Here is a 26,097-nt window from a genome sequence, read left to right on the forward strand (position 1 = left end):
AGCGGCTACTAACTCTCCTGTACTTGTTCTCATGCATGAACCATCTACATACAATGTCAGGTCTGGGTCTGACAATGGGACATCGGTTAAGTCTTGTCTGGGTTTCGTCGTTATCGTAATAACTTCAATACAGTCATGGGCTAGTGGGTCTGTTCCGATTACAGGTAAAAGTGTGGCAGGATTCAATGTGTTACAGCGTCTGATTTCTATATGTGGCTGAAACAATGTAAGTTCATACCCTGTAAGTCGTGCTATAGTCAAGTGTTGTGTTTGCGTTCTATTCACAAGAACCTCTACTGCATGTGGTACTTGAACTGTCAATGGATGTCCTAACACTATGGCATCGCTTTGTCTGATTGCTAAAGCTGTCGCTGCCACTGATTTCAGGCATGCAGGCAAAGCCTGAGCTACGGGATCTAATGTACTAGAAAAATAAGCACATGGTTTGTGTGCTCCTGCTTGTTCCTGTGTTAGTACTGACAAGGCAGTACCTTCGCGTTCTGTAACAAAGAGTGTAAACTGTTTTCTGTAACATGGCGTTGCTAAAACGGGTGCTTGACATAAAGCTTTCTTTAGGCTTTCAAAAGCTTGTGTATGTTCCTGAGTCCAAGGGAGAACAGTCGGTGTGGCTGCCTCCTGTGTGGTTAACTGAATGAGTGGTTTTGCTAGAAATGCGTACTGAGGGATCCACTGCCTGCAATATGACGTGAGGCCTATGAAAGCTCGTACTTCCTTTTGTGTCTTGGGTATTGGCATGTTAGTTATTAACTGAATGCGGTCGGGTGTAAGCTGCCTTCCCTCCTTGGACAGCGAGTGTCCAAGATAAACAACTCGCTGGACACAGAATTGCAGCTTAGAAGGGGACACCTTGTGCCCCTTTTCGGCTAGAAATTGTAAAACTGTCAGTGATGCTTTTTCACATTCCGGTTCGCTTCTCGCGGTGATCAGCAGATCATCGACGTATTGAAGCAAGGCAGTGTTAACTGGCATGTGGATACTGTCAAGTTCTCGTTTTAGTGCTTGGCTATAGATGCTGGGGCTTTCTGTAAATCCTTGAGGTGCGCGTGAGAATTTAAAGCTACGCCCATTTAAACTAAATCCGAACAAATATTGACTTTCCGGATCTATTGGGACGCTGAAAAAGGCATTCTTGAGATCAATTACAGTAAAGAATGTTGCTTCGGAATCAATAGCTGTCAATAATGACGAGATATCTGGGACCACAGGAAATTGTGGCACAATGCATTTGTTTAACTCGCGCAGATCAATAACCAATCGATATACTGGCGGGGCTGTAGGATCTGTTCGTTTAAGAATCGGAATTATCGGTGAATTACATACATTGGAGTCTGTTTCTACAACTACTCCTTGGGCAATTAGCTCGTCAATGATTTGTAGTAAAGCCACTACAGCATCTGGTGGTAACTTGTATTGTCGCATTCGTGGTAGCACCACTCCTGCCTTTAATGTGACTCGATATGGTGTAATATTCATGCAACCAACATCAGTAGGGCCTTGTGCCCATAGATGTGTAGGTAAAGTCTGCAGTCGGGGATCCATGTCTCTAGACACATAGTGACCTTTAAAATCACGTAAAAACAACCTTACTCCTTCCGGAGAACAACATATTATGGCTCCTAGGGCTTTCAACGTTTTTATTCCTAACAAGTTTTCTGGACATGATTTAGTAAGCAATAAATCTGTAGTTCGGGTCAGAGGTCCTATCGTAAGTGGAAGAGGCTGTGATACTTCATTAACAATAGGTTTTCCTGAAAAACCAAGGGAAATATTCTGAGAGCCTGAGAGGGGTGCCCCTGGAACTTCACTACGTTTTATAGTTGTTCGACTTGCCCCTGTATCGAGTAAAAATTTTCTATCTTGACCTAATAATTCACTATGTACATAAGGTCCTTCTTGATCTACAGGAATCTCGATAAGGGGTAAGTCAACTTCCCTCTCTAGGCTAGTTCATGCGTAACGCTGATACTCAGGATATTCATACTGCGCAGTCTGATACATTTGTCGTGTTGTGGTCTGTGTGGCAGCAGCAGGCAACGGTGGTGCAGCTGGCACAAACTGTATTGGCTGTTGTGCGGCTGGCATGGCCTGGGCATGCTGCATAGCTCCTTGTTCATTCTGATCTTGTCTTAGTGGCCGTGATCTTTCTTGTGTTTTACCTATAGAGATATTATGTTTTAGAACTGGACAATCGTGTACGTAATGACCTGGCTTTTTACAATAATTGCATGTCCCTTTTACAGGTCCTGCTGAATCGGAATGTGTCATACCCTTTTTATGTCCTTCAGCTGGAACTGTCTGGGAAACTAGCATTTTCATTTTTGTGTCTTTCATGCGTCTGTGTTCATGTTCTTGTTCCTCTCTAATTCTATTGTGATGGTACTGTAACATTTGTAACATTTGTGATGGAGTGTTACCTTGCCAGGTACTCTCGAATTTTAATACTCTATTCTTTACTGGGGGCAGGGCATTTTCCACTAATTTTGTTACAAACAGATGCGGGTATGATTCGCTACTTGCTTTTATGCCACTATTTATACCAAAACATTTCTCGAATCGGGCATAGTAATCACTAGTGTCTTCATCTTGCTTCTGTTTACAGGCTGAAATTGTACCCCAATCTTCCTTTTTCGTAGTTAATAACCGTGGCAGTACCTGTACTAGTAAACCTGGTAGTGCTTTAGTTTTGTCCCCAAGTCCTGCTCCTGCAGTTCGGGCCTTTTCTTCTGCTTCTAATACTGACCATTCTATCTTTTGGTCTCCTACCTCCCACTCTTTTTCCTTGAGTTTCTCATAAATGCCAGCAGGCATCAACACCTTTAATATTGTCATAATGTCGGGATAGGTATACTCTCCCATGAGTAACATGTCTTTAATTTCTCGGTGAAAACCCGCTGGATCTTTGTCATGACTGGGTACCACTTTCTTCATTTGTAACAGTTCTATTTTTGATATGGGCGTATATACAAATACGCGCCTAAACTCGTTGTCCTCGCCTTTTATTGGGTGTACTTCTCGTAAGGGATTCTGTCTATCCATGTGATACGTGGTTCTTTCCTTGTCGGGCAAAGAGACATGCTCTGAGCATACAAAAAGAATATACTGCTTTCTTGATACTAGAATTTCTTTAATTAATTTAGTACCTGGACCTCTCCATTTATTCATAAGCAATTCAGTCAATATGTCAGGTAAGGGACCAGGGTCCGAATGCTGACTCTGATATAGTATAATGAGTTGTTGAATCATATAAATCCCAGCTAACCTCTGTTCATCTGGGGTGAGATTCAAAAATGTGCGTACTACTGTAGCATCACTATATTTTCCGGGACTGTCCACCCAGTGGACAGCTGCCCTGGCTAAATCTTGTTCATCCATAGAATCGAGAAAATGATAACCCCTTCGTTCTCGGAGTAGTTTGTCGGCGGTTTGGAACGAATGCTCGTTAGACCTTATATTAATTATAGGTATCTGGAAATTCCTGTTATTTTCTAGACATATTGGACGTATTGAATCAGTATGACATCTAGTCTGATCCCTATTACAAGATCTTCCTCTACCTACATAGGCTATGGTGTCTGGCTGTTCCGCGGGCGGTCCTGACCCTTCTTCCTCGCTTTGTTCGAACTCGTCTGTCTCTAATCTCTCTTCGTGTAGGCGTTCTATTTCTTTACGGATCTTTCGGCACATGGCTATTATACAATTTTGCTTATCGTGTCTCCCTTCTGATATATTCTGGCTCCATCTTGTAAGAATTTTCATTGCATCCGGGTCTACCCCCGGTCGGTCTTGATTTCTGATCACACAGTTTATGAGGAAACGTAACAGTTCCCCCTGTATTTCTACTTTCTGGTATTCCATAGCTCTGTTAATACATTCTGGATCTCGCCCTGTTTGGACAAAATGGTATATTTTGTCTAGATGCGCAGTCATTCCTGGTAACTTCGCTAAATACCCTGCGGCTCGTCTGATACGCAATGATGCCAGGATCATTTCGTCCTCTTTACCGGTCACCGGGTCATATCTACAATCTATAAGAAGTTCCTTAAGCGCACGGTCACTTACGAATTTGGGTGTACGTGAATGCGCTGACTCTTGAAAAATAAGTTTATTTATTCTAGGTGGCGTAGAAAAATCATTGGTAGCACCTCCCGTGGCCCCATCTGGGGCGTCGGGTGTGAAAGGATTCGTCGAACGTGACACAGCAACTATAGGTGTGGACACAGCTATAGAAGTAGCTGTAGGAACGGATGCAGAAACAGATGTGCTTGCCGGAACTTGTGACTCGATTTGTTGCTGTAGGGATACGGGTGCTGGATCTTGGCGTTGGACCTCCCTGGTATGCGGTCTATGTGGGGCGGAATTAGCATACTCGGGAGCTGCGTCATCTAAATATGAGGAAAGAAAAACATCTTCTGCGGTTCTAGGATGCCCCTTAGGATGTACCTTAATTGGGAATAATGGGGGTGGCAAGTCTTTCGGTATCTCTGGGGTAGCCTTAGGTAATCCTTCGGCTAGAAGGGGATACATACCATTCATGAGGGTATTTCTTTGTCTATCTACTTGTTCTGATTTCACTCGGATACCTTCCTCAATTAATAGATTGTCTCGAACTTTATTTGAACTTTCTTTACTCTTCTCTTCCTGTCTACGTGCTTTTTCTGTGCGTCTATGAGATTCTTTCCGCCATAACTCAACGGCGTCTTTCTGTGACTGTCTGACTTTCCTTTTCCATAACTCTTCCTCGACTTTCATGATGCACTCTGCATCCCAGGTCCCCGCTGCGGGCCACCTCTGACTTTCTGGTAATCCCTTGGTGTAGTCTACCCATAAATCAAGAAATAATATAGCGTCTAAGCCATGTTTGTGATACATGAAGTGCCCCGGAGTATCCCTAGGAGGAATAGAGACGGCTTCTTCAAGTACCCCTTTTCTCGTAGTGATCTGTCTTAATTTCGAAAAGAGCGGCATATTGACAACTGATCCGATACTTAATCTTGAACACACTTAATACAAAAGCACATTAATGAACAACCATTCATACCACAATATGCAGGACGTTTAACACATTAAACATTGAACATTAAGCATTTTTAACCTTTAAAATAAACAACAATGATGATCGTCTGCATAACTGATCACCAAGCATAATTCTTGACAATAACTAGATACTTCGGAATACTTGATATACTGCTAAACAGTACAGATACACTGCTAAAACAGTGCAGACCGGATTTGTGTACCCAAACCCGTCTTGACCGGCACAACCTATGTGCACGTCAGAAATGCCTCCCCAGTAATGGTACTCACCGGGTAGCTTCGGAAACTGAAGGCCTCGGTAACTTGAACTTGAACCGGACTGGACTCGACTCGACTCGTCGGAAACTGGGCTTGACTTCGAACTGGTGGGTCTCTGTATACCTCGGATCTTGCTCTCTCAGCCAGGCTCTGGTCCGGATACTTCGCACTTCTCACCGCCTCGTCTGGGTGTTGATCGCAGTCTCAGTCGCCCCCGCTTGACCGGAGGGAGATACAGGAAATCCTGCTGGTACGCGTAATTGTCCGTCCAGCTGTGGCAGGAGACCGGGCCTACAACTCACCGCCGGCGCGTGAGATGAGAAAGTGTCCCTATTCGGGCGCCATCATGTGGTAAATAAAATTCCTTTACCGGGACTGAATTTGATACAGAATCATAATTAAATAGCTCAGTAAAATGAGAGGCAGAATCCGTGATATTAGAGTTTCGGAATGGGCTTTATTCCAATGATCGATTATAATCGGATGCTCCAAGTTCCATCACCACGGGGGTTCAGGAAGTGAAGTACATACTTTATTGACAAGAAGTAACTTTTATAGTACATTCATTACAATGAAGCGAATACAGTAGGCGTAACAATTGATAAGGAAATTGACGTTGCACCTGCGTAATCGAAAATGGGTGTAATAAGGAATAAAAAAGGAACATGATTGGTTATGATGTCATACATAGGTGGATCTATAAGATAATACTTGGCATAGATGCGCGCGCAGCAGCATGACGTGTAATTGACGTGTAACTAGGGGGTGAAGGGGACTTGACATTAGCTCTACGTGTGGAGACGAAAAGTCTGGGGGGTCAAGTCAACCTAATCCCAAATCATATCTAGCATCCTATGTTTAAAGAACTATGTTATCCACAAAAGAAGACTGTGCGTGCGTGTACAAGCGTCTAAGTGTCTACACTGAATGCGAGGGGGTAGGAATATTCCATGGTAACAGGGCTATGAATTACTTGCATGAGGACAGAGAAGCCGGGCCTTTTGCTTGGTATTTGGAAGAATGTTTACTTAAGCTACTAGGCAGGAATGCATCGGCTGAGGGGGAAGCAGATAATTCGAAGGTGAAATACAGTTCTTGGCAGAGAATAGGCTGATGTCGGGCTTCGTGAGCCGCGCAGAGAATGAGACAAAGTTCATGGTCACAGATGCAGGCTCAGACTGGAGCTTTCAGAGGCAGAAGGCAAGAGGAGTTTTGATGACAGAATCAGGGCCTACTTGCCTGGACTGTAAAATGACATAAGTGAACCATATAAAGCCGGTGGCCTTTTATATTTAGGAATGGAATATCCGGCCTATTCATGGCGGATCTGACAGAGGACATGTTGACGGTGGACGCACATGTATTTGCGTCTTCATAACTGGAACTGGAGGGAACATACATGTACTTGTGACATGCACATAGAACCGTTGGGGTCCAAGATAGGGGACATAACTGACCAGGAAAATCCACATTTCCACAGAACAGACCCTCGTTCAACTCCCCTTCCGCCATGCCATACATGAAAGGACCTTATTAGTCTTGTAAAAGGGCCTCAGCACTGACAGAGGGAGATTCTCTGCCAAGGGGGCCCTGTGGAAGACCTTAATAACCACTTTAAACCCCATCGTCGCCCCTTGCCAGATCAAGTACGGGAGCTTCCTCGAACATCACCTCCCCATGAAGAACAACTCCGGGAATGTGTATTGACCTTGTGTGTCTGCCAGGAGTGCTTTTTCCCAGTTCGGGCCATCATCTAGTCAAAGTACTGTATGTTGCAGTTGGATTCCAGCATAGTAGAGGAACAAATGTGGCACCCCCATCCCATCTGCGAACATTGGAAGTTTCAGCGTGGACAAGAACACCTGGCTTCTCCTGCCTGCCCATGCCAAGTCAGTCGTCAACCTATCAAGCCGAGTAAACGTCACTGCCGGGACCAGACACATTACTTTTTGTTGGACATACAAACACTGTGGCAGGAACGCCGTCTTAGTGGGGTGCCCCCCTCCCCGTCAGGGACAGCGGGAGCGTCTTCCAGAAGTCATCAGACCTGGTCAACCCATCTATCACCCTTCCCACATTCAAGTTGTACGTCTGGTAGTCCCAGGTCAGCCATATTCCCAATTAGAACATTTGGAAGCTCCATTGAAAACAATGGAGTGCTCCGGGCTTATAATGGCTGGTATAAGCCCGGAGCTCCAACATTCCAATGTTTCTTTGTTCACAGCTCTGGCTGTGAACAAAGGCTTCAGGGAGCCCGGGGGGATTTCAATCCCCTCACGCTCCCTGAAGGCTTTATTTGTTAGAACATTCTGCCCTCTAGTGGCAGAATGTTCTAATAGCCTTATAGCCCTTCGTAGCAGGGCTATACCAGCAATTAAAGTCCCGCTGCTTTGTTAAAGTCCCTCGCCTTCGGCTCGGGCCTTTAACGCTCCAGCGGGGCTTTAATAGCCGGTATAGCCCGCTACGGCGGGCTATAAGGCTATAATAGCATAACGAATCACATACCCAGCTGAGTCCAAGTCCTTCTAGCAAGGGGGGCTTCCCCTCTTTCCAATCAACCCAGTAGGAATAATTTAGATTTTTCTCTGATGATCCTTAGCCCAGGCACCCCAGCAATTTCCTATAGGACCTTTTACTACAGGGGCACCAAATGCACCGGGTCTCGACTATAAATCAGTGTATCATTCTCATACATGGAGGCTAAGTGGCCAGTGTTCACTGTCCAAATGCCCCACGGTTCTAGGGACTCCCAAAAATGGCAAACCAGGGGTTACACCGTTACCGAAAAGCGCACCAGGATAAGGGGTGGCCCTGCCTAGTCCCCCCCCCCCCCCCCCCCCCCCTTCTTCCCACGGACCATGGTTCAGATATTAAATTACCGGAACGGACTCGCCTCCGGTTTATTAGAACATTGGAATGTTGGTAGCTCCATTGAAAACAATGGAGTGCTCCGGGCATATAATGGCTGGTATAAGCCAGGAGCTTCAACATTCCACTGTTTCTTTGTTCACAGCTCTGGCTGTGAACAAAGGCTTCGGGGAGCCTGAGGGGATTTGAATCCCCTCGCGCTGCCTGAAGGCTGCCTTTTATTTGTTAGAACATTCTGCCACTAGAGGGCAGAATGTTTTAATAGCCTTATAGCCCTTCGTAGCAGGGCTATACCGGCTTTTAAAGTCCCTCTGCTTTGTTAAAGTCCCTCGCCTTCGGCTCGGGCCTTTACCGATGCAGCGGGCCTTTCAATAGCCGGTGGGCTATAAGGCTATAGTATACAATAGTTTAACCCACTAAATAATCACTGGACTGAACCCCATATGGTGCTTAATTGCCCACATATAGCTCCAGCCCAGCGTGTCAAAAGCACGCTCCAAGTCCAACGTAGCCAATGCCAGGTCAAACCCCCCCCCCCTCCTTCCCCTCCGAGTCTGCAGCCTTGTGCAGAACATGAGACAACTGCTTAATATTGTTAATTGTAATCCTTCCTGGGATAAAATCTGTGTGGTTGGGGTGGACCAGGTCGTGCACCACCCACGTCAGCCTATTCTCCTGTACCTTGCATAGGAGCTTAGCATCCACATTTAGCATGGATAATGGCCTATAAGAGGTAAGGTGCGTTGGGCCCCTTTCCTGTTGAGAATCAGAACCATCACCCCTTCCCTCATAGTGTCGGGGATCACTCCCCTCTCCAGTGTCTCCATAAATACCCCTGGGAGCGTCTCGAGGAGTGAATCAGGTAAGGGGGCCTGGTACAGCTCTGCTGGCAAACCCTCTGTTTCCAGCGTTTTACCTCGCAGCATCTCTGCAAACACCTTTTGAATTCACCCACCTCAAAAGGACGGTCATAGCCGCGCCTTTGTTCCTCTGAGAGCCTCGCCGGCATTTCCAAGGCACTCTTTGGTAGCTCCCGTGCACGGGAAATCCCTCCTGCAGGTATGTTTGACATGCATCATTTATCTGATCGGAGCATGCTCTTTTGATGTGGAAACAATCTGGTTATGCTTTCGTCACACATCCTTGTGACCCTCAAGATCGATAGTTGTTTTGCATTTCTAGCCACATTTAATGCTTGGTACTCTTGTTTGCTTACATAAAACCTCAAACACTAGGTTTAGTGGAGTAGTGAGTGATGAAACACAGCTTAGTGATTAGTTGAAAATATTTTTACACAGTGAGATTCTGAAGCACACTAAATTCCAGTAACCGTTTGTTAGTCTTTTTGCACCTAGTATTCTTTAGTTTGAAATTGAATGTCTAAAAAAATCTATATGAAGCTACATTTTTGTTTGTTGAGGACTATGTTTTCCCTTTCAAATCATTTTTTATATGTAGGGCGCTGAATGTCAGTGTGCACATCTGGTCCATGCCAAATGACCTTGATCTCATTCTTACCACAATTCCAAGCACAATGATTTTCATACCATCCCACAATGAGGTTGGCATAATTGGGCTCACACCCACTTTCCTCTGCCATGCCGTGTGATTATACGTCCATATCCTCATGCTAGTACCTTAAATGAAATTAATTTAATTAGCACTATAATGTGTCCCTCCAGAACAACAAAGCATGAAAATAAATATGTCTACTGCATTTATCAGTAAATATTCTATATGTCCATGGTGTTCAAATATAACTGTATCTGGTGGCCCAAAGAAGGACAGATGCTTTTATGTACTTGGAGGCAAATAAGGTATTGATATCACAGGATAACTATATTAGTTGTGATAAATTTAAGTAACTCGGATCATCCAATTAAGGACTCTCTTCTGCATCACTCATGAAAATGTTTAACAGTCTGGCATTTGTGAACTGGGTTCTAACTTAGTCTTTATATAAAGTTGCATATTCCACATAGTTATTGTTTTGGTACATCATAATATCTGGCCATCTGCAAAGGTAATATGAATGTCTGAAATGGCCGGATGGAATACATTAGTTAAAGGCATTTTTGTGTTTATAGTGGATGATGCTAATCAGACATCTGAAAGGATGTACTTAAAAATATGATGTTAGGACTTTCCTACAGTGTTAGAGACCGCACAGCTCATTAAGTATTTGATTTGGTCAGCCGCAGATGATATGAACATGTGCTGATAGAGGTATAACACAAAAGATTGTACAGACGTAATATGGTCTTTTTTGCGTTTTTCTCATCTTCTCTTGTATCTTTAGTTTAGTTACGAAATAAAGATTTTGCTTTACAGACCTAGAGTGAAAAGCCATTGTCCTTCTCTCCGTGATTGTTAAATAATAAAGCATCTGAGGTTGGTGCATTGAACAGCAGTCCTCATATTGCAGAGGGTGTAGGACTGTGAAAGTTCATTTTGGGGAGTTTTGTGTGGAGGTGGTGACGGAAAGAAAGAACAGAGTTGACTGTTACTCATAAGGGTAGCCATACAATATTGATTGGGATAGCTGAGTACCTTTTTAAATACAAATAATTATGATGAGCAAATTGTGCTGATGATGTTGATCAAAGGGGCTTAGGGCTGTTTATTGTTACTTGTTTCCAGTTCTGAAATGTTGAGTTGCCTTAAGAATATTATGTAAGATAACGGACTTCTTTTTCCTGATCTCCTTGCAGGAATAAGAAAGACCACAAGATGATCACTGGCTGCAAGGCCCACATCGTCCTCAGGATGAGCGAAAACAAAGACTGTCTTCTTATCACTGAATGCCACTTGACCCACAACCATCTGCTGTGCCCCATTGAGTTTGACTACTACTTTAAGAAGGGATACCTGCTTGCAAATTCCTGCCTACCTGTACGCACCACTAACAAGATCTCTAAGCAATTTATCTGTGGAGAAGAAGTCAAACGTTTAGTGTCCTACTGCAAAAACCGAGACAATGGTGTCTTGGACACCCTCCATTCTTTAGATGCCCTCTTCACTAATGACCCTGGAGCCAAAGTCAAGTTAGTGTTCATGGATGACCAAGTTGTCATCAAGACCATCTTCTTTCTCACCTCTGTAATGAAGTCCCTCTGTCAGAGTTACCCCGTCACACTCATCTTTGACCGAATGATGCATGTGAACAATGACTTTGATCTCTACACTGTTCTTTGTATAGATTCTAAGGGCCAGGGACGGGAATGTGCTTACTGCTTGACACGAGAGATGCCTGACCTGCTACGCTTCACCCTGGTGTCACTAGTGCAGAGTGTGCCAGATATGAAGCTTAAGGTGACTTGCTTGATACTTGGTGTGGCGGTGGAGGACAAAGCTGTGGTAAGAGATTTGCTGCCACATGCCAAGGTCCGGATCTGCCAATCCCAAGTTGAACGCCTACTCTTGCTGAAGGCACAAGAGATGGGGTCCACAGAAGTTGAGAAGATTTGGCCTCTTTTTGTGGAGCTGACGTCAGCCACCTCACAAAATGCCTACAACCAGGCCGTGAAAAATATGGATGCCATGCTGCCAAAGTCCTTTATGAATTACTTCAGGGAGCATTGGAACTCATGTCATGAGATGTGGGTGCCGCACTGGGCTCCCAGGAACACAAAGAAAGTTGATTGTAGTGAATTGATCACAGAACACCAGCAGAAACTGAAACTGGCCGTCAAGTCTTCCTCGACAGTAGCTCAGTGTGTCTTAGTCCTGGTAATTATGCACAACCCCAAAGGGGAGAATGAAAGCCTTACTGAGGATGAGGTGGCCACACGCTACCATGCCATCTGTAAACCAGAGCCAGCTAGTCTGATTGAAGAAGAGCTTGGATTTGCCCGGCACGGTGCTTACACCATCAGACAGGCTAAGGAAGGCTTTACATTGAACGATGGTGTCTCTGAATTCTTCATGGACCACAGCTTGACCTCTTGCAACTGTACTATCCATACCTCCAGCCTCCTGCCCTGTCGACACCTTTTTGCCACCCGCCTCCGAAAAAAATGTCCTTTATTTGACATGCAGCTTCTCAAAAAGAACATGACTGTCTTGCTAAAGAGTCACTAGTCATGAGGAATTTCAGCTGGTAATTGCAAACCTCTATGTGGACTTAAAATGCAAGTTCAAGTATCGGTATCAGAGTGAAGTACTGATGGAGAAACCTCTCCGCAGCAGAAGATGATCTTTCAAAAACAGGAAGTATTAGGTGCGCCTGAAAGATTTTGCCTAATTTGAGAAGACTGCTATTGCCGAAATAGAGCATGATAGTACATGCTGTGCTGCAAGATGTTGTACTCTGCAGTTTGGGACTAGGAATACCATATTTGTGTTTGATTGCAAACTAAGAGTATGTGGCTAAGCTCGCCTAAACCTCATCATGTTTTGAGCGTGGTCAGAGTCTTTTTACCACTGCTGTTTTAATAGAAACCTCGATGATCTGTTTCCCCTTCTAGTGGTTAACAATTCCACTGTGACTCATAACAAAGCTCCCTAATACCTCTATGACTGATAGCATAAAGAAGACACTACCATTACGCATTGGTGTATGTGGAGAATAACCCATGTTATAACCTTTAAATAATGCAAAATAAGTACACCAAGGAAGATACCTAATGAAACTGCACACAGTGCTCTATCCAGCTGAGAAACCAATTAGAAAGACATGCTGTTAATGCTGCTACCAAATTCCTAAAGGATGACTGAAAATATAAATATTCAGGACGTAGAGAGTGAGTGGAGTAGTTCGGGAGAATCATTATTTTATGAAGGTTGTGATTTGACCAAGATGGGGGCCATGCCACCAGTCTGTAGCCTCGGTCTCACATTTGACACTACCATCACAGCAAGGACATGGGGAAGAACCTTGTGATTGATTGTGCTGAGGGGTATTCGTCCTTATTGCTCACGGTGATGGGCCTGCTGGTCGCATACAGCTTTTGTATTGTGGAAGTCTGTCAGGAGCTTCTTGGGTGATAATGTGGCTATAGAAAGCAGTATGTTGTAGGGGTAGCGGACGCCAAGGCTGCAGCAGGGAACCATTTTGTTGCTGTGCTGCAGATGCACTTTCTGAGGCAGTGGTGTAGTACCAGAGTCAATGTTGGCAGTATGTCAGGGATATTGGTAACATTATTTTGCTTTAAGTAGCAGATACCTTTGTGATATCATGACTGGAGAGAGTATCATTGTGTTAAATACTCAAATTGTACTTCTCCCTCACCAATGACTCTCCCACAGTCCCTCACTAGGAAGTACTGCTCTAAAAGTACTGGATCTGAAAGTGTCCTTGTAGTTTGACGCCTTGTTGTCCATATTAAAGGTGAATTGAGATTAACCACAAGTCCTCCTTTTTAAAGCCAAAATTTACGTTTTTCCTTTTTATCTTTGAATTCTTGTGAGATAGAAGGTTAAGGTATGATGATTTGCAAACAAGGTTATTCAGTATAAAATTAAAATATTCTTTACTTGTGTTGTGAAACACTGTTATGGCTGTATAGTAATTATACAACTTTGCAGATTTGTAAGCATACAAATAAAATGACACAAAAGGCAGTTATGGAGCACAAAAGGTTGACCACGAAGGACCCATGTGTGGTTCAAGAATGGGCAACAAATGAAAATTGTTTTAATCAGGCTTTTGCTTTCAAGTTGAGGTGAATGGATACGGCGGGGCAGTAGTTGGTCGTTCCCTGCTGCTAAACCTATATAACAAAGGTATATTTTTTTGTATGAGCAATAGCAGAAATTCCATGTTTGGAGGCAGTTGTGAAATAGCTTCTCTGGTTCATCTAAAGTCTTTGGAGCTTTTTATTTTTTCTTGGGATGCCTTCTGTTGATCTTACGGAAGTTGTTGACTTCTCACCATGCCAGTGCCTGGTTGCATGTTATGGGTTTTTATTTACCTTGCTGACAGAATCTAGTTTTGGAAAATATCTGTGAGCTAGACATGTGCCTGTCTGTCCCATGATCACTGCCCTTCTTTAGGCATAATGATATGTATGTTCCTTCTTCTGAGAATGTATCTTTGGTTGATAAATGGTGGTCTAAGGACAGCAGGAGTGGAATGGTATCTGTTGTGACAGCAGCTTGTGGGCTTAGCTTCAAATGAATTTTCAGTTGATTACTTACTCCCAGATCCCAGAGTGAGCCTGGACAATTAATTTGGTTGATCAATAGTATGTTTAATTGGTCATGCAATACGAGCAGTATTATGTTGTGATATCTCTACTAAGGCCTCCGTATGCCCAACTTGTGTAATGTGTGATAGCCCTGCTGTCTGAGGACTGAGTTTGTCATTTCTAGGTCATCCAGTAGTTGTATTCTATCCGAAGCATCGGCTGAATATTCTGCTCAGTCTCAGATGGCTCTACTCTCTGTTAACAAATCCTCCCGGCCTGTATCACCTCAGTGATAACTTCTATCCTACGTCTCTGCCTTTTTTTGTATATCACTTTACAGACAGCTGTGCCATTTGAGGCTCAACTTGTAAGGAATAGGAAGACTGGGCTACTGCGCTTCTGTTTAAAAGCGAGTGTCTATGTAATCTCAGACAACTGAAGGATACCTCTGCTGTATGAGGCCTGAGCCTGCACGTTGTGTCTCCCGAGGGATAGGTCTGTTTAGAACTAGCACCTCTGGGGTCTGTGTAATCTGTTGTAATGCAGAACCTATTCAATCAATTATTTTTACGTTTTTGGGGGCTGCATAGGTAACTTGAACTCTCCACAACCCCTTTCATTGCGGTGGGTAATAGAGCTATTAGACTGTGGTGTAGACCTATTTAGCTTGAAGCCTTGGAAGGACTGAACGTATGACTGTGGTTTCCCTGAGATGGTAAGGTATCCTTATTTGAGTGGAGGCTGATGATAGGAACGATGGGCAAACTGAACACACCCTCCTTATTTAGTGAAGTGCCTCAATGGAACAGTTGCCAACAAATAACTGGTAAATAATAAAGTGGTCCCTATGGGAGAAGTGTATCCCATGACTTCCACGGCAATAGTATTGTACTGGGAATGGAAGAAAACCTCTCAAATGAGTAAGTTTCAATTGTGCTTTTAGTGCATTTATTCATACATATCTCATTTAGGAATATATGAATCAATTCAAATATGAATCAATTCACGGTGCTCCTACCAGATGATAGCCCTGTGAAAGTGATATATGGGGGAATAAAAAGTGCATTCATGCTATGTACAAAAATGTATACATGTGGCTGATGGGGACAATAGAATGTTTGGAATCAACACCTGTGAAACAAGTGTTGATATCCACCATCAGATTCTTAAAAACTCAGTCCTCCTATGTTTATTTGTCGACATATCGACCCCTGAGCATATTTAGAGCAGGGTCATCATACAGACACAAACTATGAATCAAAAACACCAAAGGATTAGGGCAGAATTTCCCACAAGCTAGCAAATGTCAGACAGTATATCCTGGACCAACTCAAAAAGTGGATAGTGGCATGCAAAGGATTGTGGCAAAAAGAATCTCATAGATGTAAAAGTCTCACAAATTACTTCCAAGGACAACTTCCCAAAAATGGATTAGCACGCACAGGGGGATCTCCCAGGTAAACCTGGATAAGTCAGTCTACCATATTATCACTTAAAATTGATATGCATTTTTAAAAGTGCTCCAAATTACTTCAGTTGAGCCCGCATGGAGTGGTATCCGGACCAAAATTCAAACCAAGCCTTCTGTCAAGATGCTACCTATTCAGTTTCTGTAAACAAACCGGTATGTTAAATGTATGCATTAGGCATCCTAAACTAAGCAAGAAGCCTTCCGTAAAGATGCATTATCTATTCAGTTTCTGTAAATATTCATGGAACGCAGTGCCCGTGCTTGTCCCGAGTACCAGGTAACTAATGCATCCAAAATTGTTACACTGGTTACATCCATAATTTGACTTTTGCGAGGATGGTAGCAGAAGGGTTAAGAGCTGACTGAATGGTGGCCCAGTGAGAGTGTAGTGTACCACCAAACTGCATTGTTCTCAAAATGTAAATCTGGGATTGGACTTTCATCCCACACATTCATGGTGTGTTTCTGGTATGACCAGGGTACAAGGTTTCCATGAAAGATAGGAGTCAAAGCTCATTGTTGAAAGGAGGTGATATGATGACTTTCTCAACATGACCACTCCAATGAGAAGGAAGTTGAAATCAATGAACTGTTATACCTCACTACATAGGAGGGGGCAGAGACTCATTCTTTAGTCACTGAAGAATTTAATATTGCCATTGACCTATGAGAAGAGAATAATGGGAATCTAGAAGAGATGTTCATCTAGGCCTATCTGGTTAATTGATCACAAAACAGTGTCTAAGGGACAGATACATTTGTTCTAGTTAAGCTGTAAAAGGCAATTTAGAAAAAGAAGACTGCCCTGGCTTCTAATGTTTCCAAAGCAGTTGCAGCCAGGCCGTTGAATAAAAGTGTTACAATGGAAGCTGGAGGCAGGTGGCACTCCAGTTGGAGAAGAGTTATTATCCATGCACCACAAGTGACTTATGGTGGGTAAGCAAGATAGTGAATGGGTGTTGGAAGGGCTAAAATGTATAATTATAGATGCCTCACTAGTTACAGCTTGGGTATTGCTTTGTCTGAGTGGCTGGACACTTTGAGTAATATCATTAGCTGTGCTGGCAGGTCCAAAGGCTAATGGAGTCCTTTGGTTCTAGACATAGTAGGTTCAAGGGTACTGACTGACTACATTTTTACCATTCATTCTATCATATGGGATCTCTTTGAGCAAGTCTATTATGGTACCAGAATTCTGACGATAGAAAAGATAGGTCTTAATTTGTTTCCTTTATGACTTCCAGCAAATCGAATTCTCTTCCTGAAGCAATGTGTTGCTGCAATAGAATGATAAAGAATCTGCCACTTCTAGAGTACATGTTATAGTGGGATTTGTCAGCCAGATGAAAGTTCTAACCTCTTGCATCCAAATAGGAAGATATGCCTGACAAGATGGGATGGGGTAAAGTTATGTATGCACATATATAGACCAGGAAACTTAGTTTGAAACATCTTTAATGGTACTTTATTTAAGTTATTCATCAGAGGCATTAACTGTGTCAGTCCATTCTTGGGCAGTCAGTGCTTTATTGCCAGTATTGGTGGCAGGGTCTGCCATTTAAAATTGGTATCCCACCATCACCAGTATTGATTTGGGTAGTTAACTCTCCATGGTTGGCGAAGTTGAGCAGTCCAACCTCTTTCAATAAGAAGGGAGGACATTACTAGTAGGAGGTCTGTTTCTTACTTGAATTCCCAAAAACATCCAACACACTAATGTGGCCTTCTGCCTAGCTTCTACAATCTGGAATAATCTACGTGAAGTACTTGGAATTTCTTTTAATTTCCTAGCCATTCAGAAGTTCTTAAAACATCAACTTTTCAGCATGCACCAATCCGGCTAAGGCTGCTCTCCCTTTCTCTGTAAATACTTTTATTGCTCTAGTTTTCTGTATCTTCTTGTTATTTATGAATTGCTTCTCCGCCTGTGTGATTAGGTTTATGCTATACAAATGTCATTAATTTAATCACTCTCACATAGTATGTGACATGGCAAATAGAACACAACTCAGTGTCTAGTCAGTGCTATATCTTCTATGGAGAGTTGCTCTTTATTTCTGTGGCTGTAAAATATGGCTGTTAAATGAGCAATACCCTGCCTCGCCTTTGTGCTAAATGTCTGCTTACCATTGAACTCTATGGGCAGTGTTGTCCTGGGGTACAGCGTTCAGGTTCTTTGGGAAAATTTGGCAGCTTGTCTCAAAGGGTTTAACACTAACATCAGTTATTTGGGGTTGGTTGGGCCAGACAGATTAACTTGTTTATTATTTGTATAGTCCACTGTTCTGTTGTTTCAGGGACCCTAGGCGCAAGGTTATGCAACTTGAGGTTCGAGATGTATCCCAGCGAAACAGTCCCAAAGTTCAATTAACATTTCAAAGTCAAACACCCAACTCTTGGAATAAGGTTCCCATGAAAGATTTTAAAAAGGTTTCGGGCACTTCGATGTATCATTCAATACAACCTCGAGGAGTCCAGTAGTCTGTTTCTAATTGGATGCAGTTCAAGACTGAGCTGGATATAGGTAGTCTGTATTTAAAGTTTTTGCAAACAAGGACATCAGATATGAGGTAGAAGTAAGGTATCCCCAAGGGGAGCCAAACATCTCCTGCCTGTATCTCAGAGTGGACTGCAGTTACGGTTTTTGGTTGGCAGGGGTAATGTGGGACCAGACAGGCTGCCTGTTCCTAGAGGTTTGACCAGTCTGAACTGGACTCGACTGTAGGGTCAGGGTCTAACCACATGTTCGAGAAGCCATAGCTCCGGGACTTTAAGGGTTGAAGAGAATTAACAGTTCCCAATTGAAGGAGAATGGCTCCAACCAAACCAACACAATTCCAAGATCTATCATAATAGGTAAATAACTTGTAGCCCTTGTAGGAGGGTGCAGAAATGGCTATCCTTTGATTTTAAAACTTCTCTCTAATATCTTAAAGTGTTTCTGCAGTTTCTTGACGTTGGTGTTTCCTTGACCTTGTCGTTCTTTGACTCCTGGATGGTGATAATGGCCAGTGGCAGTGTTGTGGATTCTATGCAAGTTCATCAAGGCTACCCCAATCTGGCCCTTTTATAATTTTTCTTCTAGTCTGGGGCCCACTCTTTTCCATGCAGTTCAGTTCCACTTACTGTAAAGTCTAAGCAGCAAGTTGTTCTCCATAGTCCCTGTCTTCTTTCCAGTCATATGCAACAGCCCTATCTTTGTCAGATGTCTCTCAGCATACTTGTGCAGTCCCCTCAAAGTGCAAAACCTTAGTCTGAGAGTGCCACTATTTATTCTACTTTTGAGCGATTGGTCGAAAGACAATACACTTTTTCAGCAAATTCATGCTCTTCTATAGGCAAGAGGACGTTTGTCTAGTCACATATATATGAGCACTCAAACTACATGTACTAAAGGATAAAACCTAGCCATGAGGGAATGTTTTGATTTTACTGGGGAGGGCCCCTATACAGGCTGTCCTCCGAGTGGAAGTAGGAAAGCCTGTATCCCCGAACTGTAGAGATTTGGTACTGACCGACAGTCACGTCATGGCCTAGTATGACAATCTATGGTTGAGATAGCACTGTGTGTGCACCCCTATTCAGCAGCACGTAAAGCTCTGTTTTCTTACATTTCATTGAAATGAGGTGCACCTCGTTTGATTTTGCAGATTGAGTTCAGTGGAGGGAAACTTTGTATCACAGGTATTCCAAGCCTTGTTTAGGACTTTCTTCCCAGGGCCTTCAGGTAGACTAATAAGTTAAGGATTCAGATGTTGCTGTATTTCTGTCTTCAAGCTGCCTGTGCTTCTCTTTTATCCTTGGATCTGGGCAGTGTATTGCAGTTTGCAAGTGACAGATTATCAATGCATTCATAAAGGGTGTTTTATAACATAATTACCACATGCTTGTTCTGTTATGCGAGCGTGCATTTGGGAGGATAGTTATATTCATGTTTAAGTTATATTTATATAATGCTTATGTTTTTTTCTTTTCTTGCCAGTGAAAGAATGCAACAAACAAACCCTCAATTTCCTCCATTTGATACCTTATACACAGTATTATAAAGATATTAGACTGTCAGAAGGTGCTATATAAAATCATATCAATCTGGCAGTGCAGTAGGCAGTTGTTCCTGCTCCTTGACTTTCCATATTACAAAAGAGTCCACCTGTAAAGAGAGAGATATGAACTGGTTCACATATGTACAAAGATTTGTATAATAAGTCACTTAGTGCTGTAGCAGAAGCCATCTAGAAATGTGATTCTGTAACACATAGCGGATGCTGTTTATAAGGGCTTTTGATAATATGTCCAATACATTGGCTACAGTAAAGTCACTGGCTTCGGTAATTGGAGAAAGTGCCTAAATCCAGTTGTACAGAGTTCAAGGCCCCTTGTGGTAGCTAAACAGCAGCTGGCTCTGCCTTCAGTATGTTGGCCTCTCTTTATCCATCTAGATCACAATGGGACACAGCTCTCAAAGAGTTCTCCTTTAAAAATACAACAGATTTAATGACGCATGAGTCGTAGATTTATTGAGTATTGTTAGATAAACACGGAGTATTTTTTTGATAAACACACTCCTTTAACTCCTTTTTCTACAAAAATTCTTTCTAAAATAAACTGTTTATTTACCTCTCAAATATGAACTTTGTTATTCCTCGACAAGATATTGTTCAAATATTCTTGTTGGTACTTCTTAGGATTGTGAGGGAACATAGTTAAATGGACAGGTAAACAGGTAGCGTGAAATGGCAGCATTTCTCATGCTCCTATGGTGCTGAAGCTTAGCATTTCGATTTTAGAATCTTGGGTATATCCTTGTTGTGCTTTAATGTTTGTCTCAAAAGGAAATGTTTTCTAGGTGCATGACCTGCCATTTTTAGGACTGGACAAAACGGCTTTAGCTGTTCCTCACTGACTCGGAGGTGAGCTATAAAGAAATAGAAAAGATGGCTCAGCCCCTCTTTGAACGTCTTTTGATTGAACTTTAATTCAGGGTGTTGCATGAGCCCAGAATACTGGAGCAGCAAAATCAGCCTGCCTAAGGAGAGCTTTATTGCAAGGCATGAATGAATAATCTTTATTGCCAAATTAATTAAAATCTTTGCAATATATATTCATTCAATTTAAAAAAAACAATTGATGACATCCATACATCATTCCTGAAAACACCCCCTATGGTTAAAGACTTCCCAATTATCCTTTGGACAGAGAAACTGCAGCATAAAGTACTAGTACCTGTAAAGGAAACTACCGTTCAGGTAAATTGCATATCTTTGGAGTGACTTGTTCTAACATGCGGGCACAATATTGTTAGGAGATAATGGAAAAATAGATTTAATGATATTAAACCTCTCTCTCTCTCTGTCTCTCTCTCTCTCTCTCTCTCTATTAAAGTGCTTATGTACAAACAAATTATTACAGCATTTGAGTACTCCATGTTGCAGAGAGACCGGCGGTTTCTCCTCTAGGAGTTCCTTGAGTTAGATTATTATATGGATGCCTATGGTTGGACTAAACCATGAAGTGCCATTGCGACAGCTGACAACAGTTAAATAGAATCGTTTGGGCTCCATAAAATGCTGATGGGTAAATAGAGGTATTCAGGTTGTGTAGAAGTATTCAGGTTGTGGCCCACAATGCCCTCTCTTGAAAACGCAAACCTTGCATTAGGGTCTCATTTTTAGGTCTCGCTAGAGTAAGGCTGCGCGCATGCGCAGTCTCGCTGGCGAGATTTAGTGTTGACGGTATTTTCAGTAAGGGGCATTAAGCCCCACCCCTCTTTCCCATTGGCCGGCGTCACAGTTTATGGTAAACGGCGGCCAGCCATTGGGAAAGAGGTGCCGGTGACGTTTTCGCTTGGCTTTTCGAGCTGTCCCATTTGGACGGCCTCACCTGCTTTGCGTTGGTCGCAAAAGGTTTCTTATCTATGTATGTTGATTCCATTACAGACTTAAATGGTTTCGTGCCGTTCTCATGTTCGTACCATTAATGTACCAGCAGCCAGCAATATCTGTGGAAAAAGGGCGGTCGGTGGCTTTTTTTTTGTACCTGCAAAATCAATGAATACCAAATGGCGCTTAAGTGAGCATATGATGTGTTGACTCATTTTATTATCACGCCTTTTGCAGTCACAGACAAGGCGTGGTTTGAGCCGCAGGAGTTGCATCCATTGCTTCATTATTAAATTCTGTATTTATTGCTTCTCTATATGCCGTTTTCTCAAAATGTAAATTTATTTACCTGTTTGATCCATGAGGACAAGTTCTGTGGACAGCCCCATCTCCTAGAGGGTTGTCGCGTACACTTTGCCTGACTCTGCACCCATCCACCACCTGTATCACTGGTCATGTGACTGGTTCAGTAAAGTGGAGCTGTGGCTCAGGCCCTCACTTCAGTTAACACCATGTAACGTGAGTGTCTGGACTGGGGTTGTGCCTGAGACACAACCTCAACGCAACAGCCAACATAACAAGCATTTGCAATGCAGCGGCCAGCCATTGGGAAAGAGGTGCCGGTGACGTTTTCGCTTGGCTTTTCGAGCCGTCCCATTTGGACGGCCTCGCCTGCTTTGCGTTGGTCGCAAAAGGTTTCTTATATTTATGGGGCCAAACACATGGCCCCATAAAGACAAGAAACCTTTTGGCAGGCGAGGCCGTCCAAGTGGCTCGGCAGAAAAAGTCGAGCAAATACGTCTCGTCATGGCGTGCGCTTGTTTTTTAAATGAATTCCTGACAATTGGCACACAAACGAAATATATAAATCCGCGTCTTCAGGACGCCATGGCGTCTGTGTTGCACACCCACCATTTCCTCCCTTCTGCTGTTCTGCCCCAAATATTTCAAATGCAATATTTCTCTCTCGTCGCCACAAACTATTCTCAGCGTTGTCAACGGCTTGGAGCTGGCAGCTGAATGTTCAATTTGAAACGCCTGTCACGCGCACAAAAGCGTCCCTTGCATTAGAATCTTTATCGCAGCAGACACCGCCACAGATAACAGCACACAGTAGCAAAACTTTTGAGGAGATTGCGCCTTTTCAGTCCTACTGACACCCCGTTCAATTCCCCCCTTGCCAAGTCTCTTACCGTTCCTGTGAAGAAGGGTCCGCGAATATCTCTGAAGAGTGTTCCTTTTTCCACGCCCCTTTGTGTTTTTTTCCCGAAGCCTAATCCGCGCTCTGCCGCCTTGTATGTATGTGTTGTGCGTGCGCCTGGCAGTCTGGTGAAATGTACGTGCCAAGATGCATCCCGTGGCAGCTGCCTAATGGCTTCTTGGTGGGCTCAGACGCACGTTCTCTTTGAATCAGGCGGGCGTGCCTTTGCTGCCAGAGGTAGCGACGTGTCTTCTAGAAAGCAGGAGCGAGGCTGCTAGAAGCAACAGGATTATTTCAGGGGAGAGCAATTTTGCACTCAGCTGTGAAGGGAGGAAGCGAAGGAGCGAGCAAAAAAAAAACATAAGGCTGCCCATGGGTAGGGAGGGGGCAAACCGAGGCGACATCAGGGTAACGCGAGATGCGTGGATTTTTTTTTTCTCCAGAATTCCTAACGGAATTAATCATACTTGCAGACTGCACAGCTGTGATTTGAGGTGGGTGTAACTTCCTTGGGCTAAAACAACGGAGCCCTTTGAGCTGTATGTTGATTCCATTACAGACTTAAATGGTTTCGCGCCGTTCTCGTGTTCGTACCGTTAATGTACCAGCAGCCAGCAATATCTGTGGAAAAAGGGCGGTTGGTGGCTTTTTTTTTTGTACCTGCAAAATCAATGAATACCAAATGGCGCTTAAGTGAGCATATGATGTGTTGACTCATTTTATTATCACGCCTTTTGCAGTCACAGTCAAGGCGTGGTTTGAGCCGCAGGAGTTACATCCATTGCTTCATTATTAAATTCTGACTTATTGATTATCTATATGCCGTTTTCTCAAAATGTAAATTTATTTACCTGTTTGGTCCATGAGGACAAGTTCTGTGGACAGCCCCATCTCCTAGAGGGTTGTCGCATACACTTTTCCTGACTCTGCACCCATCCACCACCTGTGTCACTGGTCATGTGACTGGTTCAGTAAAGTGGAGCTGTGGCTCAGGCCCTCACTTCAGTTAACAGCATGTAACATGAGTGTCTGGTGTGTCTGGCCTTGGGTTGTGCCTGAGACACAACCTCAACGCAACATCCAACATAACAAGCATTTGCAATGCAATAGGTCTCGCATTTACGCAAGTTTAAGCTATTGGCATTGTAAATGACAGTGCGTTTTAATGATGTTTCAAAAAACAAAACATAAATAAAATGCAGTCATTAACAATGCCAATAGCTCAAACTCGCGTAAATGCGAGACCTGTTGTATTGCAAATGCTTGTTTTTTTACTGGGACAGCTGCTTGGATGAGGAAAAAGCAGGAACTTAGTTGCCTTACAAGACAGTTGAATTGAATGTCCATTCAAAATGGCAACCACTTTGGAATGGCAGGACATAATTAAAAGGGGCATTAAAGCCGGGCATACCATTTTCCGCCTGAGGGATAGAAGGCTGGGTCACATACAAATTATGTGAAGAATACTTTCTTGATTGTATCCTCATAAGCGGCAATGGCTGTTTGACCAGGACTGTTTCCAAGTGGGGACAAAGTCCTTTGATGGAAATTCACCAAGGTGAATGAGCAGCAGTGCGTGTTTCAGGGTCACTGAAAAATGGGAAGTCAAATATGACTTTGGGTCCCAGGCGCCATATGATGACAAGACTGCCTAGGAATTCTGTTTGTGACTAAAGTCTGCCTTGTCAAAGATTCGGGATTAAAGTTTTTCCACTTTTTTGTCTACTCACTCGGAGGCAGAATATTCCATCTCTGAATTCCATGCTTCTGCTGGTTTTAGGGCATGCATAACCTGCTGTAAAGCGGTGGAACAAGGATTTTACAGTATGGCTGCTTCTCCATTTCCAGCCAACTCAAGCGAAATTCTGTGTCTGGGGTAGATGACCTAAGCCTCCAACACAATTTAACCAGAACTCCATTCCTCACTGGTCCTTGATAAAAAGGCTATACTCCAATCTGACCTGAGATTGCGAGATATGTTGTGGCAGGGCAAATTAACTTTTTTGAAAGGATCAATTGGAGCGAGTTTAAAGTGGTGACATCGCTCCCTTTCATTAATTCGGAGCCCTAAGTGAGAGATGGAAGAAACTTTGCAGCGATAACCTGAAGTAGATGATGGTACGAATTACTGAGTCGCTTTTTTATTAAATGCAACAAAAAAAAAAGGGGGGGTTTCGCAGTGGCTCTTCTGGAAGAGAGTTGCTCTCTGAAAGTCAAGGGGGCATCTATGTGCACTCCTAGATACTTATATGTTTTGACCAGTTCGAGGATTTGACCAGATGTTTTCCGGGTGAAAAAAAGTTTGTTTTCTAAAAAGAATTCGAGAAGAAGACCACTTTAATTTTATATTGGTTTAATTCCAGCGGCAGTGTTTGAGTGCACAATACCTGTTGATTGATGAGGCGTTGTTGGCCGAGCAGCGTTTCACTAAACAAAACCATGCCTTCGTGTATTGGAGGCTTCACAGCAGTTCTTGGGCAAGCTTAGGGGGAGTCGCTCACCTTTTGGGCCAGATTACTCTCCAGGTCGGCCATGTAATGTTAAATAGGCAGGGAGCCAAGACGCACCACTGCCTCATGCTTATTTGGGTGCTAATCTTGTAGGTAATTCTCCGGCCATCGGTGACCTTGGTTTGTACCCAAGTGTTGGTGTATAAATTAATGATTGCTTCCAATAGCTTTGACGGCACACTTCAATGATCCATTTTTTCTCAGGAGACATCCCCTTGGGACCTTATCGAAGGCTGACTTCAGGTAAAAAAAAGCAGCCAAAGAGTTTGGTAGTTTTTGCTTTTGCCTTTTCTGCGAGAAAGGTGACGGCCAGCAGATTTGTAGTTGTATTTACGCCTTCTCTGAAGCCGGACTGAGTTTTTGGAATCATTTTTTCTGACCGAAGCTTCCAGGCCTATTAATAGCTAAGAGGCGTATCTCTTTGCTTCCATATCAGTAAACGCAATCAGTCTATAATTTGCAGGGTTAAACTGTGCGTCCGAGATATATATATATATATATATATATATATATATCTCGGATGGAGTATGCTACCACACCAAGAGTCTGTAATAGAGTTGGTAAGGCATGCATATGTAATACTTTCTCTTTCAGGTTGTAATAGAGATGTAATAGATATCTCCACAGTGTTGCTTTATTGTCTGAGCTACAGTAGTTGTAGGTGGTAAGGTCTGTAAGATAAATTCCTGTTTCCAGGTCCTTAACTAAGAATCTCTCTACCAGTTAC

General features: G+C 43.2%; 1 protein-coding gene across 6 annotated transcripts in view; it reads left to right on the forward strand.

The window, feature by feature from the left end:
* The window catches only part of LOC146809787 (uncharacterized protein ZSWIM9-like), a 126,677-nt gene extending 105,547 nt beyond the window's left edge, over positions 1-21,130 (forward strand). For all 6 annotated transcript variants that reach the window (XM_085616643.1, XM_085616639.1, XM_085616642.1 and 3 more), the window contains one exon: positions 10,893-21,130. In XM_085616643.1, coding sequence (XP_085472769.1) covers positions 10,893-12,261 — 1,369 coding nt within the window. In that variant the 3' untranslated portion in view covers positions 12,262-21,130. The remainder of the gene's footprint in view (positions 1-10,892) is intronic.
* The last annotated feature ends 4,967 nt before the right edge of the window (positions 21,131-26,097 follow it).

The sequence above is a fragment of the Triturus cristatus genome, chromosome 7 (genome assembly GCF_964204655.1).
Source record: "Triturus cristatus chromosome 7, aTriCri1.1, whole genome shotgun sequence".
Lineage (NCBI taxonomy): Eukaryota > Metazoa > Chordata > Amphibia > Caudata > Salamandridae > Triturus > Triturus cristatus.